General features: G+C 33.0%; 1 protein-coding gene across 2 annotated transcripts in view; it reads right to left on the bottom strand.

Annotated features, from left to right (window-relative positions):
• LOC149070469 (uncharacterized) overlaps positions 1-18910 on the bottom strand; it is a 43574-nt gene that overhangs the window by 1578 nt on the left and 23086 nt on the right. For both annotated transcript variants that reach the window (XM_089249098.1, XM_089249099.1), the window contains exons 18-27: positions 17150-17227; positions 16084-16194; positions 15649-15762; positions 15189-15284; positions 14079-14180; positions 11758-11841; positions 9309-9422; positions 9040-9129; positions 6644-6757; positions 3892-4140 (exon numbers count right to left, since the gene is read on the bottom strand). In XM_089249098.1, the coding sequence (XP_089105224.1) occupies positions 3892-4140; positions 6644-6757; positions 9040-9129; positions 9309-9422; positions 11758-11841; positions 14079-14180; positions 15189-15284; positions 15649-15762; positions 16084-16194; positions 17150-17227 (1152 nt within the window). The remainder of the gene's footprint in view (positions 1-3891; positions 4141-6643; positions 6758-9039; positions 9130-9308; positions 9423-11757; positions 11842-14078; positions 14181-15188; positions 15285-15648; positions 15763-16083; positions 16195-17149; positions 17228-18910) is intronic.

Genomic DNA, 18910 nt, shown 5'->3' with positions numbered 1-18910 from the left:
TGAGGGATACTCTACAAGTCTTGTTACTGAAGTTTTCACAGAAACAAAGAATCCAGCTTGTTTCACCCAGAGCACCCTTAGGGGTGTGCAACAAGTGTAGTCGCTCTGAGTTTTAGGGGCCTCGCACTAATAGTATCCATTCTTTTCATAAATTCTGGATTTTCATCTAGAAAGAAATAATTCTGGAACACTGCATTTTCATATTTTGAATTTCCACCAAAATTTCTTGCATTTATTTTGAATTTTTATCAATTTCTGGAATTATTTCTTTCATTAAATGAATGATGAAAAAAGATAAAATTGATAAAAATTCAGAATAAATTTTATTCTGAATTTTCATCAAAATTTTTGGAATTATTTACGATGCTGAAATTATTTCTTGCATTTATTCTGAATTTTCATGATTTTCCAATTCCTTCTCTCCCATTGAATCTATGTTCTCCCAATTTAAAATTCGGGGGAGGGGGCAAAATTATCAAGATGCCTCTGGCCCTGCTATTATTTTTGTACCAGGCCCCGCGTCTGGTAAAGGCGGACCTAGTGTCACCTGAATCTCTACTGTTTCATTAGAAAAAGTTACCAGCCTATTGTAACAGACTCTTCAGGAAAGAAACATCCACACAATAATTAATCAGAAGTACCTACTGAAGACAGAGAAATAAAAAGTTTTATAATTTGATTTATCCAAAAAAAAAAAAAAATTCTGCTAGAAGAGTTTTAGGTTTATTATTATTTTTTTATCTTTCTGGAAAACCCCCGTTTTTATCTTATCCATGTTAAATTTAACTCACTGTATGTGATATCATCTTATGCAACGATTTTGTGGAACTAATTAATCATGTAAAGTGAGGGATGCCTGTATAAGAGCTAAAATACTTGGTGTTGAATATGGATTTCAAAGTATTAATCAATTTTACAGTTCATCCAATTCTATTTCAGGTATTATTACAGTTTTATATACAGGGTGCCCTGTAAGTGCTAGCTCATCAATCGTCCGTCTTAAAGGTATGATTCCAATTCAAGAAATGCTCAACAGGCGTTCAAAAATTACACTGTACCAGTTTTGAGAGGGAAAATACAGTGTGAAACAAAATAAAAAAATCTAAATTTTTGTACGGTTCCCCCGGTGCTCTAACTGCCAATTAGAAAAATGTTGCAGTCTCTCCTTATTGCCAACAAAAAGAAAAAATTTCATGTTTCTACGTGCAATATTCAGGTTCGAAAAATGGAGGAAATTTAGGAAAGAACCAGCATTAAATGCAAAAAAAACATTTTACTCGCATAAGGCCATGTAGCACTTACAAGACACCCTGTATATTTCTGGTATATACTACATACATTCAACTTCTTGTTCTATATTGTATTTCAATAATAATGTTTTTTTTATGATCTGAGGGACAAAATTTGAGAATAGGTTAGTTTGGTCCGTGGGCCAATGTTTGTGCATCCGTAGCCTTAAACCTTAACTAATCATCAGAAAGCTATGAAACTTCAGAAATGGCAAATAATCAAGGAATAAAAATTGAAGAGAAAAAGAAATTGAGCAAAAAAAAATTTACTACTAAAGGGTCTTTTATACTATATAGTCATGAGACTTTGGAGTTTAGGGATTTTTTCAAATTTCAATATTCTTGATGAATTGTTCTGAAATTCTGGTCACCCAAACCCTATGCTTGTATTTACAATTTCCAGTTAAAATTTAGTCATGAGTATATCTAGGGAGACTGGCAAGAAATTAAATAAGAAAATGTTTTTGATAAACCCTGTATCAGAAGGAGCTGCAAATAATTTGTAACTTTCACATAATATTTCACTTGATATGTCCAGTGTTTATATGTATTTTCATGAAGATATTAATGTTTCTTCTAGACACTGTAATTTTCATTGCACATTTTTTGCCTGTAACTGGAGTTTGCAACCAAATTTCATGAAACTCACAGAAAACCTGCACAAGGTAAAAATTACATAATACACTGAAATTTGAAATAGAAACATTTGATATTTCATGAGATACGAGCATTTGAAGAAAATAGTTTTTAAATGTATATGCACGAAAAATCTATCAACGTTATTTTTATAATTTGGTTGCCAACTATACAGAGCAACTTTTGTGAAAATTACATTGAATTAAACAGTGAAGGACCGAACACACCCCGCTTCACATCTCAGAGAGAGATTTCAAAGCATTCCTGAAGGATGGGGGTGTATCTGAAAGTAATGAAAGCAATACGGCAACTAAAAGGTTAAATGATCAACATAGGAAAATCATCAATCTGGATTCTCAAGATCTGTTCAATAATAGAGATTGAGCACGATAACAATAAGTTAATTTTAGTGAAGTTAAAGTCCTGGATCTGTATTGTCAATATAGAATCATTATGATCACCAGATTAAATCATTAATTTACCAATGTGACAATTTGTACAAATTGTCCATCTACAATTAGACAGTCATCAAGCCCTTGACCCATGCTTCTACCAGGTACAGAGTCACAGATCATAGGTTCTTCATGGGGCTTGATGCATTCGCGATGGTACATAGTCAATATCTTCATTTCGACATGTCTGGCCATTTGCACCATCTTTTTTATTATGAAGATTGTGGAGGTTCAGTTCCACATATCTAATTAGTCTTCTCATTCGCTCATAATTTATTGGATTGGCAAGTGTTCTCTTCTTCCAAAATATCAGGCTATCTTCAGATAGGCTACTGAAAGGATATTGTATCGACCTGTGAAACTGGAGGACATTATGCCACATGGACCTAACAGACCCACTTATTATGACTGGTTCACTTGAAGTTTAATAAGTTTTCTTATTTAATTTCTTGCCCAACCCCTAAATGCACTCATTTCAGTGTGAGTGCAAGCACAGGGTTTACAGGACTAAAATTTCTGAACAATTCATCAAGTATTTTTCTTCCAAGTGTCCTATCACTTACGGCTAAACATGACGATTCCATATTTTCCCTTGTCACATTTTACTGGCAAACCCGTTGATCCTAGAGATAGATACTTCCAATTACAAAAAGAATCTAAATAACATGTAGAACTCACCGATACATCATTTACATTGCAAGGAGGTTGTATAATTATCAAAATAACAAAATTAGCTATTTATACGAATATCCTGCCCTAGAAATCCCAATTAGAAAATTGGTGCCCTGTCTCTTCCGAGGTGGAAAAAAATTCACATTTCTAAGTGCAATATTTGCAGAGATATTCAAATTCCAAAATCAGAGTGGAAAGTTTGGGTAGAACAGCATAAGCTAATGGACAATGCCCCTTACCCTCATTTACGCTGTTCTTTCCCAACTTTGCTTCGATTTTTGAATTCAAATGTCTCGGCAAATATTGCACCTAGAATATTGCTTCCACATGTTATTTAGATACTTTTTTAACTGGAAGTATGCCTCTAGAACCAATGGTTTGCCAGTAAAATGCTGCAAGGGAAATTATGGAATCGCCCTGTATAATGTATATATAAATTGTAATGCACACGCTTTTTTTTTGCAAACATGTAACTAAACCGCTCAAGTTTTCCGTGTGTTTAGTAGGCTAGCTAAACATCTCCACAAGAACCATTTCAATTATTATTTCTGCAGTAAACATTTGTGATCTTTAAAAGGGCATCGAAAAAATTCTCGCATTCCTTTCATTGAGACATTCTTAGAACTTCAATACTTTCTGTTACATAGTTATGGCTGCATACAGCTGACAGCACACCAACTTGAATTATAGATAACATGAACTTGTAGTTTTCAAGGATTGATTGATTAGAGTTAAACATGAAATTTCCGAAAATTTACTTGAATGAAAATTCAATACCTCCTAATCTCCACATTTTGATGTTTTTGCACAATCAAAATTACTTATAAGAATTTAAAAAGTACCTTTATTGGAAGCACTTGAGACTTTCTGATGCGTGAATGGCTTTGTCTGCTTTCTTCCCCGGTGTTCATCAGGTTTGCAATATGTGACAAACCTGGTATTACTTTCAAAATCACTCAATTCATCTTCAGTGCAACTAGGATTGAAGGAAAATGCTTCATCCCGAAATTTCTTCTTCGAATGACGAGAAGAAACGTACGATTTTCCTGATTTCATTTCAGTTCTTACAGATCTGAGATTTCCACGTGTTTCTGAAAATAATAATCCCAACAAAATAAAAATTAAAAAATAATAATAATTAAATATCTATAAAAATAGATAATTTTCATCACAAAATCCTTTGAATGAAAAACATGAATGGAACAACATAGGATATGAGAATGGGGATAATTGAATGGGGGCATAGTCCATCCTGTCACTAATGCCATTAATACACATTTTTTAGTGAATGGGGGAATGGTCCCCTCTGGGTCCCTGCCTGTATTCACTTGCGTATCGGGATTTTTATGCAGAACATTTCCAGTCAGCCGAGGACTCATTGCAGAACAATACAAAACATTCTGCTTTGGTGGTGAATAGGAAGAACAATTGTTCTAAAATTTTTTGTTTCCCTGAGTTTTTAAAATCTACAAGCACCTCCCCTCATAACCTAGATACAGTAAAACCTTGTTAAGTCGTCACCCTCATAAGTCGTCACTCCGGTTAAGTCGTCATTTTTTTTCAGACCCTTCCAGCTCTCATAGTCCACAACGTTATTAAACCCTCGTTTACTCGTCGCTAATTTCGGTTAAGTCGTCACTATGAAAAAGTTTGAGAAAGAGGAACAGACTATTTTTATGGCTCCCATTAAAAAAAGAGCTTGTGTTAACAGCATTTCCATATGCTTAAAAGTCACCATAAAATCCTATATACCCAAACGGAACAATTTAAGTAACGAAAGTTACGCTGGGGAAGTTAATTTGCCGACTAAGGTTTTTGGGGACCGTTCAAGCTAGATCTCATTTTTGCATGGGCTCTACTGAAGAAACTGCAAGACACCCAGGCTCTGTCGCAAGAAGCAACGTAAGCACTTCTGCCCCCCCCCCCCAGGCGGGAGGGACCAGAGCATCTCCGACAAAACCAAAATTTATTGATATGTCAAAGATTACACATAGTGCAAGGAAATCAAAAATTATGTAAATCGAAGAATCAAAAAATTAATCAAGTCAAAGTGCAACGAGGGCACAGGTAATAAATAATCACAGAAAGCATGGGCTCTACTAATTTAGGGCTTGAAATTTAAACAAAATATCTTTGTTGAAAAAAATTAGACATTCTTTCCCAAGTGTTGAGGTCTTCTGTTTACTTTTCCCTGCCCAGAGTCTCTCCACCAAGTCAAAAGTGTTCGAGATTACTTTTTTAGTTGCAGCATGAACTACTGATGAAGAATTAAAACACTAAAATATATATATATAATACTAAATTTGATGTATGTGTAAAATTAATGTGCAATAGAGTTCTGTTATGAAGAAAAGCTACTTATTCAAACAGTTGCTCTGTTAGTCTAAATTAAAAATTGCAAGTATAAATCAAAGTGTACAGTACATTTCACCACAATAATTTAAGTAATAAGAGGTAAAAAAGGTAAAACATTGCTATTGTTTTCTCTTTCGCAATCTATAAATTTTATTGATATTGTTATTTTGATTCATACTCTAATAAATGTCATATTACTTAAAATTTATACGATTTTCATACCATTGCACATTAAAACTAATGGAACTCCGCTTAAGTCGTCACTCCGTTTAAGCCGTCATAATTTTTCTATAACTTGAGGTGACGACTTATCGAGGTTTTACTGTATATCATGTTCTTGAAAAAAGTTTTAAAATAACTTACAGATGAGGAAGCTTGAGCATCCATTTAGTATTTGATATGGGGAAAAAATGAAGAAAACAGATTTTTTTACTTTCATTATAAGTCACGTCTCAATTCATTGAATCTGCAGTGGCAGATGGAAAAATTTGACAATATTAGTTTGACTCAAACTAACATTTTTTTATCCATACACTGTATTTTTTTTTGGTTCACAAAAAATACAGTGGAACCTCTTTATAACAGACACCCATGGAACCAAAATTTTTATCCATTAGTAAATTCTAGAATACATCAAAGACATTTTCTACGCTTCAAAAGTGTCTGTTACCAGATGTCCACCAATAGGGAGTGTCTGTTATCCCTTTCAGATCCCGACAATTCATTTTTTTGGAATTTTCAAGATGTTTTTGTATTTTTGACACTCAAAAAAGACATTAAAAACAATCTTTTTTATTGCTTTTTTAAACTCTTGATTTTTTTTTTCCTGTGAAGAAATAACTCACATAATTCAAACTTTTTTAGCCCAAACTTTTTTTCAAACTCATTTTCACATGCAATTGTTTCTGGAAATTTATTGCTAAATTTTATGTAATAAATCAGGCTTTTCCCAAAGGTACTTTCTCATGGAAGTTCAATTTTAAATCGTCCTCTGATGAAAGTCCCCAAAGTTCATAGTCACCATATTTCTAACTCAAAGACAAAACTTACACAATCCTTTAAATCAGGGCTTAACTCCCTGAGGTTTAAAATACACAAATTACTACAGTGAGAACAAGCAACCACATTTTTGGTACCAGTCTGAAAAGGTTATGGGATGTTTCACTGTAATTGGAATTTTTTTATTAGGATGACAGCCTCTTTTACTTAATTGAAAAAAAGTAATGTTGAGCAGCTAACCTTTTGGTGTAGTGATTAAAGGCAGTACAGCAGTTGGCACACTTTTAGAAAGATATGATGACTTGATAAATGATTCTTTACGATGACAAGGTGATTCAACAAATTGGCTTTTGGCTAAACATTAATAAAGAAGACATTATATAAACAAATATAAATTTGTTTCAAATATTCAAAAACAGACATCAATCTGAAATGTGTAATAGTTAGGGATACGTAGATTTCACAAATTTTTTTTTTAAATATCATGAATTTTGTATTTATTTGCAAAAAAAATTTCATGTCAGAAATTTTGTATGTTCACAAAAAATAAATAAAATATATTTAAATTTAGCTAAAATTAAAACTAGCCGCTGTGGTGGTCGAGTGGTTATAGTGCCGGACTCGTGATGCGAGAATCCGGGTTCGAACCCCACAGTGGTGGTCAGCTGAAGTTGGTTTTCTGTGGTTCCCAACTTCAAGGCGCAAATGCGAGCCGATCTCCCCGTTAAAAAGTCTCGCCACAGAGAGCAACAGTCCTACAACGGTAAATCATTCAACCATAACACTTCACTCATAGTTAGTAAAACTGGGGGCAGATGACAGCTCTACACATAACAAGCATTACACAGAAACAAACTTTACGTCAGGTTGCACTACACGTACACGCACATTCCCGCATGTACCGATTCGTTGGGGGGTTCGCGGGGGGGGGGGGTGCATGTGTGGTGTAGCAGTAGTAGGTAGGGGCTCGGGGATCCATGATGTCTCAAGTCAGCCACCTCGTTGGGCAATTTGCCTGTTGTGGCGTTGTATTTGTATTTGTATTAAAAAAATAGCATATCTCATATAGGCCCTCGGCTAAAATGATTTTTCTGAGGCTCCCTTCCCCTACCTTGCTAGAAATGCTTACTCTCGATAATTTGAACCAAATATCATTTTCATGAGGCCCCTCTGCACTTGAGGTTTCTGGGCCATTCTTGGTCGGACCCATGCATTAAAACGACACTGGTTGGATGCCATGTGTAAAGTCAATTTATTTTGACTCTTTTCTGCTGCTGTGTCTTCAGCAGAATACTATGCCGTTCATCAATTCCAACATACAGTATTCTCGTATATCTGGCCTTCCATATTATCGTATTCCGTATATTTTGCGGTCCCACCGCAAAAAAAGAATGATCAAGCACCAACTGTTGAGCTTTCAGAATTTCACATAACGCAGAGTTAAGGCTCTAGAAACTGCAATTAAATACATTGAGCAACAAGAAGCTACGAGAATCGACATAATGATGCTGCAAAGATGGTGAGATTTAGCCACAAAAAAAACGGCACTGGTCAGGAAAAAGCAGACTAGGATCAAAAAAATTTTTAAATCATTGCAGGACTGAACTTAAATGTTTATTTAACTTTCAAAATATTCTGTAACTATATAAGTTCATTTTCTCACTAAATTTTTTCTGTTGTTTTGCTGTAAACATGATTATTAGGTTTGTAATGTGCAAAATTATAAGTTTCACATTTAATAGGCTTTTCCTTAACGCCTCCGTATTATCTGACGTTCTGCCGGCCCGTTTAAGTTGGATAAACGAGACTCTGCTGTACTCATTTGTCAATTTTTTTGGACCCTTTCCTTGCCAGATGAGCTGTTTATTATCCATGTACGCACTCACTAATCAAAAGTAAAGCACACAGCTAATAAATTAGAAACTAAAATAAGTCTGAAAAAGGGAACCAATAAAACTGAAAATCATAAAAACAGTAAATGAAAAAAAAATTATTTTTTCATGTCTGCTGATAGTCCTGTAAAATTCTAATTATCAGGTTTGAAGAAATAATGCAGTTGCAGATATAAACGATAGGAAGCCCAGTGACCATTCAATTTAATTGGTTGCCAGAGACACAGGTTGATGATTGATGTATGTACTGCATATTATACACACACAACACACAAATACTCACATATCTTCACGCATCTAGGTCATAATGTTCGTTTTTCAAAAGTTTGAAAAATGCTGAGTTGATTATGCACATAACGAATAGTATTGGTGCAGCACGAACTATCAATGGAATTTTTAATCAAAGTTGAAAGGGACAGGATTGCCAAAATTCTTATCTGAAATGTTATGTATATGAACATAATTTAAGATATCTAATCAGTTTAATCAAACAAATCAAGTTAAATGATAAACTTTAAAAGAAAACTTGATTGGATTGATAGGCTCGGTTAATTCAACTAAAATTTTTAACTGCAATTAACTGATTGATTAACCGACCCGATCAATTGGACCAGCCCTAGTAAAAACCAATCTGGGTTAAATGTTTTAATTTTTTTGAAATAGACATCATTAGATCCATTCATTTTAGGTAAATGAAATACAGGGGAATCGATATTAACTACTATTTATAAAATAAAGCATCACCGCTGACAGGTGTTGATGGAGGTTTTATCACAGTTGTTCTGTCTAATATATCAGCATCAACTCTGAATGTCTCTTCCAATATTCTTTCATCTGAAAAATTTTTAAACATAAAATTAATATGCTCTAAATTTCCGGATAAAGTATATTGGTAACATTAGAATATACTTATGATACAATACACACGTATATCAATTTCAAGCTTGATCAATATTACTCATCATCAAAGATAACAAAAATTGCTTATTTTAAACAGGACATCTTTCTCTTACCAGATTTAGATGAAATCTCATTCAGTCTGTGGTGATTCAGACGGTCGAAATCTTTTGCCCTTGATGTTCGCCACGTAAGCCTTCTACTTCCATTTTCCTTACAATTAGAGAGAGCTATAAAATACAAGCAGGGAACATCTTTTTAGATTCAACATAATTTTGTGGATAATACCCACAAAAATGGAACTGAAGTGTTTTAATGATAATAGCGAATACAGTGACATCCTTCTTAACAGTCACCCTGCTAGAAATTTTTCCTCTGAGGAATGTTTACCGGGTGCACATTAAGTAGTAATAATAGTCATCCTGCAGATGAAGTCACCTGTTTTTGCCAAATGATAATTTCCTACAAAAAACCCTATTTAATCTCTTCATCCTCAAAATAAAACTGAGTATTAAAAAAAAAAATTTTTTTTTGATTGACTTGTGTTTGTTGTATGCCAAAATGCCCCTTAAAATGAAAGCTTCATTTAAAAAAAATAATTAAGTAATTTGGGCTGAAATCTTTACTAGGACCATTGGCATCAGGTACACATATGTGTCTCTCAGGTCTTTACTTGAAGAATCATTTAGAACCATTCAAAACTGTTAAACCAGAGGGTCCACATATATGTACTTCTGGAATGAAGAAGTTAACCCAGGGGTTCTCAAACTTTTTCTACCTGCAGCTCCCCAGAGCAGTTTATCAAACAGTCTCTTCGAGAAGCACTGCGGTGCACAGTTTGAGAACCCCTGGGTTACCCTTTTATTTGGCTGTGTTGCTCTCAAGCAACATGGTTTACTTACATTTTTCAAATAGTTGCATTGTATATTTTGAGTTCGTTTCTGCACTAATGCTTCTAAGCAACTTCTAAACATCTGATTTCCACTTGTGAGCTGTTCATAAAGTTTCTATTATCACCAGCAGAGTGACTCGAAGGTGCACGTCTCCTATTTCTTGACAAGCCAAGAAAGAACAATTTTTGACCCTTGTATTTTGAAGGGAAATACCATGAATGGAGGAGACATATTAATGTGTGTTCAACAGTAATGTGAATTGGCTGTCTAAAAATGTCAATAAATGACATTTTTAGACTATTTAAATTTACATAAATCATATAAATACAGCGTGTTCCCCTGAAGTGCAACATTCCCATATTTTTTTAATATTGACAATAAAAAAAAATTTGTCATCTAATAGTAGTCAGGGTACCTCATTTGCTTAATATAACCAGGGTCTGTCCAGCCGAAATATGGGTCTGTTTTCTGGAGTCTTTGCAAAATAAAAATAAAAAACACCATAAATTTGGCATTTCATTTCTTTTATGATAGGTAAACTAGATTATTTCGCTTCCTGCATAATTACTTATTTTTCACAAAATTAATGGCCTGTTTCACAAAAATAGAGAAAATTTTTACAAAAACAGAATCCTACAAAAAGAGTATGGAGAGATCCCTGATAAATTTTCTCCTCTGGATATTTCAATGCTTGCCAATTAAAGGATGAATTTAGAACCCCTACTTAATGGTGACCCTTGAATATGATCATTGGACACTATTTTCATTATTCATTCCATTGAGTTAGAACCCCAGTAGGGATACAAACATTCTGTATTGTATAAATATTCCTCCTCCTGAGATTCCTTTCATGAATTTCAAATAGTACCACTGCAGCTTATGTAGTTTTAAGTATCTTTAGCTCTTATGTGGCCCATTCAAAGCCATAACCCATTTAATAACCTTTTTTTCTGACTTAGAAGGATTTTAATGAATTTATATAAAAAATATAATGTCCCCATTCTCATTACGGGGATTAAAGGTATTTCTAACTCAAGAATGCCTAATGTTTAGTTAGTATTATCATAAATTTCTTGATGAAAACTTGAATGGTAAGTTAAACATACAAAATTAATGTTTATTTAAATGTTAGTGTTTTATCAGATCTTGATTGAAAATAGCATACAGCCTGTACAAAGCAGCATTTCCACAAAACTTCTTCTCCGACTATTTTCTTAGATGCTGCTCTTTTTTTTTCCCTTCAAATTCTATTGTAAATTAAGTTGCGTATTTGTATGAAGTTTCGAAAAATCTCCAATTTATGTTGTTAACATTTATTTCAAGATGGATTATTTTAAAAGTGCCGATAGAAAAACTTTTTTTTTACATTCACTCCTTTTATACAATTTTTTTTTGTCTCACCAGCATCTGCAAAAGAGGAGGCTTTATTGAAAATCTATTGAGTGATAGAGGTTCTTTTTTTACTACTCCATATTTCTTCTCACAAGAATGAAAAACTTTTTATGGTATCTCAAGTGAATACTTGCATAAAATTGTTGATTTTTGCCTATATCATTACTGAAGTTCTAAATTTTCCAAACTTTACATAAATTTTGTCAAAACTCCTTTGTACATAGAACCAGTAAACTTATATGTACATGCAGTGAATAAACACAGTTAAAACTATTGATACCTTGAGATATTACTACCGGACTTGGCCTTTCCGACTGATAAGAATCAAGTGTCACAAAAGTTTTGTTGCCACATGCTTCTTTTGCTGAAAAAAGTTTAAATTTCTAATTCAAAAAGCATTTGATTATTATAATGAAATAAAAATTTGCACCAATAGAAATAGAATCGTTAGAAACACATGTGTAGAAATTATTTTACACAAAATTCTCCAAACATATAAAACAACATGTTCTGACTTATTCATTGACTGATTCATCATCGCTGAGCCAAAACCGCTGAAGCTATAAACACAAAATTTGGTCAGTAGTTTTGACTCACCAAGAAGAATTTTTTTTAAATTCCCTCCTAAGGGCGGTTCAAAGGTTATATATAGAAATCGTGTCAAGCCGAAACTGTTAAAGTGAAAAAAATGAAATTTGGTCATTTTTTTTTAATTTTTTAATGTAGAGACTCACTAAAAAAGGGATTTTTCAAAATTCATCCCCTGAGGGGGAGGTGTTCAAAGGTTATGTAAAGCAATCATCACTGAAGCTATAAATATGAAATTTAGTCAGTTGTTTTATTTTATGATGTGAAGACTCACTAAGCAGGGACTTTTCAAATTTCAACCTCTAAGGTTTAAGGGGTCATAAGGTGGTTCAAAGGTTGTATGGAGCAATCATAGCACCGAGCTAAAACTGCTGAAGCTATAAATATGAAATTTGGTTAGTACTATATTTTATAATGTAGACAATCACTAAGACAGGATTTCTGAAAATTCAACCCCCCAAGGGGATCATGAGGAGTTCAAATGTTGTATGGGGGAATCATCATAAAGAAATTTTCAGATAACCAAATCCATGCGAGCAAAGCAGTGGGTAACAGCTAGTTTCAAATAAAATAAATAACAAAAATGGCAAAAAAAAAACTGTTACAAATTTTAACGTCTCTAAATTATTTGGCATAATCATGCTATTTTAATCAGCACTACTTCTTTGGTGCAAATCTTTCTTTTTTTTTTAAATAGATAGAAAACAATGAATTAAAAAATAAACACCAATTAACAACGCAAACAAAATTAAGGCTCTTTATTAGGTCCATCACTTTCATCATTTGAGTGATGATCATCATTCTTTTTTTGTTCAATGAAAATTTTTGATAAAATTATCACACAAGCACAAATCATTATTAATGTTCATTCAATAATTATTCTTCATTCTTGCCATGATCATAATTCATTCAAAAATCTGGCCAGGCAAGATTTCTTAATTTTAATGAAAGCTTCAAAAACAACATCAGGTTAAAATGAAACATGGACAGAGATGGAGTTGTGTCATAGGGTGCAATGATTCCCTCCCAAAGTATCAGTGATGGGAACTATATCCAATATGACACAACATATAAAATACACTAGAACCCTACTAATCCAAACTAATTGGGACCGGGACCTGTTCAGATTACCAGGGGTTGTCTTTTAAACATCACTTTTTTTTAAAACTGAAATAACAGTGAGCATTGTGAACAAAAGGCTAAACATTTCCTGAACTAGAACACAGATATCGTACATTGTAGGCTGGGACAATAGGCAAGTTTTTGGGGAATTAGCCAGATTGTAGCTAGAAGGGTGTTTGCAGAATTGGTGATTAAATATTTTGGCGCAATTTGATTTTGAACTTCACCAATCTTTCAGCAGTTATAGCTCACCATTAAATCTAAATGTTCTGATGGAAATAATGACACCCTATAGGATTTTTTTTTCTCTTTCCAAATATGTATTTAGTTTGTGCGCCTTTTAAAAACTACACAAATTCAGACATTTTTCTTCCATAATCCATTTTCCACAAAAACACAAAAATGGTTAGAGATAGAACAAGGTTGCTAAAGTGTTTTATGTTCTGCTTGGGCTCGACTATCACTCATTTTTGTTTTGCAGATTTTACTCTGACAGTTTACTCTGTATAATTTCTTGTCCAAATTTTTGTACCTGTGTTGTCACTTATTACTCTCAATGATGAAACTTGAACTTTAGAAATCAATGTGCTACAATCAAGATTATTTTTTGTGTCATCCGTTTTATTATAGTCAGTGCTTATTTTTACGAATGTACGAATTATTTTTTTTGTATGTACTTGAACTACTTTGTGAAATCAAATTTTGTGGGAAAGGCATTCAAAGAAGTGAAATATTGCTTGGAACCAGATAACAAGCTCATAAAAAATGTGTTGGTTTGTGAACTGAGTGTCGACTGTATTCAAACTACTTTAGGTAATAAAAAAATTAAATTAAATTATGAATGTGTGTCATAGTTATTGAAAGCTTAATATTTGTGACTAATAAGCTTACTTTTATTTACATTAATTTTCCTACAGCTACTCCATGCCATACATTTTCTTTCTTCACCCAATGAGCTTGAAACAAAGGTCTTTTCTGTATCAAGATTCATTCCTGAAAAAAAAATCCTAACTCTGAAAAAATGTTGCAGAGAGAGATATCACTTATTAGTTACAGTTACTTTAAAAAGTCATATAAATATTATAATTATATTTAAAAAAATTATTCATCATTTTTCAATCAGTAATAAAAACTAGATGCAACTGTGGTAGACAAATTGCATGGTTCTCAATTTTGGACCAGGCCTGATAGCCCAAATAATCACAAAAATTTGGGATGGCTCCACCATATGCTATTGAAACAAAAATTTCAACATGGGCTACTTTTTTGGGACTGTGAGCTAAACAGACAAATACAAAAATTTTCACTGAATGTGCTATGATTTTTGTTACATACATAGTAAAATAATCAAAAAATTTTTATTTGTATTAACATGTTACATTTCTAGCATGTGACTTGGTGAAAACGCTCTCGTTTCTTTTTAACTTGCATGTTTGTTTTGGACCTCTTTCTTATGGGAGAGAAATATCACAATAACTCTATATACACCAATAGGGTATTTAGTGATTTTGCATACACAGAAGCACTTTCACCATGCATGACCAAGCATGCTAAAGGGTTAGATGGAACATCAGCGGTTTGTTAGTTTTTACTTAAAAAAAACATTAATTTTAAATGATATCTAAGAAAAGAAAAGCTAGAGGTACTATTAAATTTTCTTTACTGTGTGTGATTAAAAATTACTTCAAACTTTTAAATATCAATTGCATATTAAGTAATCAGAGTTAGTACTGAATATTTAGAACATATTTTCAACTAATATTTGCTTGCGAATCAGAAGACACAGATGTAAACAGATAGACAGAACCTACATATTCATGAAATTTAAGTTCTGTTTTTGTTAAAGGGTGCATAGGATGGAAAGTAGTTGCATAGAACTCCCAGGCATATTTTGATGATTTTTCTCACATTGATAGTTTAGAAAGTTTGTATGTGGTTATTGTGGATATAAAATGACACACACTCATCAAAACCACAGTGCATTATGAACTGAAATATTACTCTGCTCTGATGATAACGAATCTCTACTATCTTCAGACATTGAAGAACTGCTGGAACTTGCGAAGTTTCTATACCTTTTACCAGGAGTTTTATCACCTGTTACAAATGAATAAGATAAGGGAAAAATATTTCAGATGGTTATAAGAAAATAAAATTTCTTTGAAAATGTTTTAAAAGCCAAGCATGGTAGACTCTGGCTAATCCAGCACATATCAGACCAGGGTGCGCAGGATTACAGAAAGTACCAAATTACTGGAAATCAATTGAAAAAGTCAATTTAAATAGTATAAACTTTTTCGTAAAGACATGCAGTAACATGTTTTCCTCTTCTGCGTTAAAAAAAAAATGTGCCTAAAAACATTTGATTCCTGAACGGGCCAGAATAACACACAGCTATTGTTGAGAACCTACTGTATTTATAATAACAAATATTTAAAACATGACTTTTAAAAATACTTACCATAGCTTAATGTTGATAACTCACTATTTTTTCCTATAACATGTGAGTTAGAATTCGGAGACAGATGATGGATTTCATTTATACACTGAGTTTTGGAAAGTGAGAAAGTTTGATCTGTAATATATCGGTAAAAAATTCAAAGCAGATCATTTTTATAGATTTTCCACTAAAAACTGTTGTAAAGTAAAAATTACAAATATACAAGTGTATTGTCATAGCAATTCAATAATGAAACGGAAAAATCTCCAAAATTCAAGAAAATTAAAAGAGGAAAAATTTTGGATTATAAAATAAAAAACTAAAACACAGTTTTACTAAAACACAAGGTGACTTATTCTTAACAGCAAATTGATGACTTATTTTACTAAATCTTATAAATGTAGGTATTTTTCTATAAAATTATCATTTAGTTTATGTACTTCAGAAACTACTTACTATGAAATGATGATGTTGCCATACCAATGTCATTCCCTGGAATGTCAGACTTCTTCAAAGTTACAAATGTCCTATTCTTTTGGACATTTCTTTCGGACATTTGGTATTCACCTGCAAGACATATTCTATGCATACAAAAATGAAATGAACGCACAATTTCAAATGAAGTAGAAAACATCTCAAGCAAGATCTTATTGTACATATCAACAAGATCTGTTATTTTGAACAAATGAGCATCCATGAAACTTTGCACAAAAAAAAGTTTAATCTTTCGGAAAGCTTCCGACTGTTACCAAAACTTTTCATCTACCATTTCTAGTTTTGCTAACATTAATTCTCTATGATAATTTCTTATTTTCACTTTATCCTATTTCTGAAATAGATTTTTCATTGGCTAGTTACGAAAATAAAAATTGATTAACTGATTTTGCATCTTTGTTGTGTTGTTGTTTTTTTAATATATAATAGCCTAAACTGGTGACTTTTTGGCTTGGAGCAATTTTTCTTTGATATCAGTAATGACAGGTAACATACTGTTCGGTCCGAATCATGACGACTGATGGTAATCGACTTGATGTTCAATTTCTGGATAATTCTGAATTGCTCTAACTGCAAGTGATATTCGTCTGAATAAAATATACTTCTTTTACAGCTAAATAAGGCAGGCCACAACTATCTAAAAGCCAGTAGAACAGCTGAAATATATCATGTATTTTTAAGACATCAAATTTTCATAGATTTAGTTTGCATCAGTTTAATGTACTTTTCTCTTGAGCAGTCTAAGTTTATAATCGGGCTTGTCATGTGGATCATAATCATGTTACATGCTCGATATAAAGATTTTCATGCATTAAAATCTTTAAAGATCAAAGATGTTCAAACATTTGACTGACGCTAAAATTATAATATTTTTTAGCTGATTGAGATATCCTTATCTGATTGTAGGCTGTGTCAGAGTATAGTATAGTATATCAATATACACAACGTAAATCTTAAACTTAAGTGCAAGCAAGAGATATATTAATTACTTAACTGAACCTATATAAAAAAGCAACCATACACTTACTTGAGTCTGACGATGCATAAGAGTCTTCTTCGGGTACATAAGAAGTCCCTGAACTTGGAGAAGGACCACTTGAGTGCTCTAAGAATATTAGAAAAAAAAATAGAAAATAGAAAATTTCATGCAAAAAAAAAAATTCTGATGTAGAACATGAACTTTCAAGGTATTACTGTAATGTCTGGAACAGACACAACATTACTGTAGGTGCCGCACTTTCACACTATAATTTCTGAACCTATCTTCTAACTTGAAGTTTGTCAGAAATTTCACATCACATGCAAGCACAGCACTCATGAAAGGTTTACTGAAAAATCAAGAACTGCTGTTTGATAAATGTTTCTTTTCAATGATTGATATGAAAGCCCTTCACTTGTTCATTCAGCCTTAAAGTCGCATATGTGGACAGTGGATGGGGATATACAAAATTAGTACTACCATATGCATAGCTTTCATTGACAAAAGTTTTGGAAAAAATTTTCAGAAAAAGAAATATGCATAAATGTTGCATGCCTCAAAATATAACTACTTTTAAACAGTATTTAATGCAGCATTTAATGTCAATAGGCCTGTATCTTTATATGATAAACATATGAAATAAATGCAAATAAGTGTGAGCTTCTTAATATATACATCAGTCATTTTTAAGCTTTCTGCTAAAAAATATATTATTAAGCTTCATATTTTCCCCTTGCCTCTATATTCTTAGTTATATAGTGACCACTGATTTTTTTTTTGTCTTCCCCCCTAGTTGTGATGACATGTATTCACTTTTTCCCTCTCTACTGCCTTCAAAATTATGTATGCTTCAAAGAAAGCATACATAATTTTCCCCCTTTATAGATTTCGGGGGGAAAAAAATACAATATTTTTTCCTGAACTCTGTGGCGGGGGGGGGGGAATTCCCCTTGAAAATCAGCTCGCAAAGTTTTTTTTTTCATAGCAATATGCATATTTTTTTCCCAACTCCATGTCCAAAGTGGCTGTTGTTCAGAAATTGTTGTTCGGAGATCACCTGTAATGTTAAGTCTATGGGGTGTGTTTGGTTCCAACAAAATGTGACCATTGTTCATAGGTAACCGTTAGAGGAGTTATACAAGGAAGAGAAATACTTTTTTTATAAAATAATAACGTGACCATCACGTATTCCCAAGAGATCTTAACGATCTGTCTAGGGAATTTTTTGTTGGTGCGTTAGTAGACATCCATGCCCAGACCAGAATTCGAACCCAGACCTGCACAGTCAGAAGCTAGCTGCCTAACCACTGGGCTGCCAGGCGGCTAGTCCTATCTTTTTTTTATTGTTTATACTGTATGCATATTCTTATACCACCTCGAAGGGAAAGGAAAAACAGTCTCTCTATTTCTCTTATAAAACTTTGAACAAAATCTGACTCCACCCACTGGCAGTTGATCTGACAGGTTGGGAGGATGAAAAACATGTTTAACTGTAAAACAACTACAACTCAGCAGCTGGGCTCATCATTGACGAAACAAGAGAATTTTAAGGAGGCGATATATTTTGATTGCCAAAATAAAAGGTATTTAGTTAGGTGAGATATCTCATCATTGCTGCTGCAAGGATTAAAACATTTTGATCTAGCTTTCTCTACCATCTCTTGCTCAAAAATTTCAGAAATCATTTACATCTATCTGTTGCTTTTTAGTCCACAGGTTGAATTTCCAGGTTCCAAATAGAGGAATGACAGAAAGTAATCCCACCCGAAGGTGTGGAAGAGAATATGTGACACAGAAACAATCAAACAG

Source organism: Pholcus phalangioides, unplaced genomic scaffold (assembly GCF_987345545.1).
Source record: "Pholcus phalangioides strain wild (caught in Gottingen) unplaced genomic scaffold, Ppha-v1.0 ptg000021l_1, whole genome shotgun sequence".
NCBI classification, from domain to species: Eukaryota; Metazoa; Arthropoda; class Arachnida; order Araneae; family Pholcidae; genus Pholcus; species Pholcus phalangioides.
This window is presented reverse-complemented; position numbering and strand designations above follow the sequence as displayed.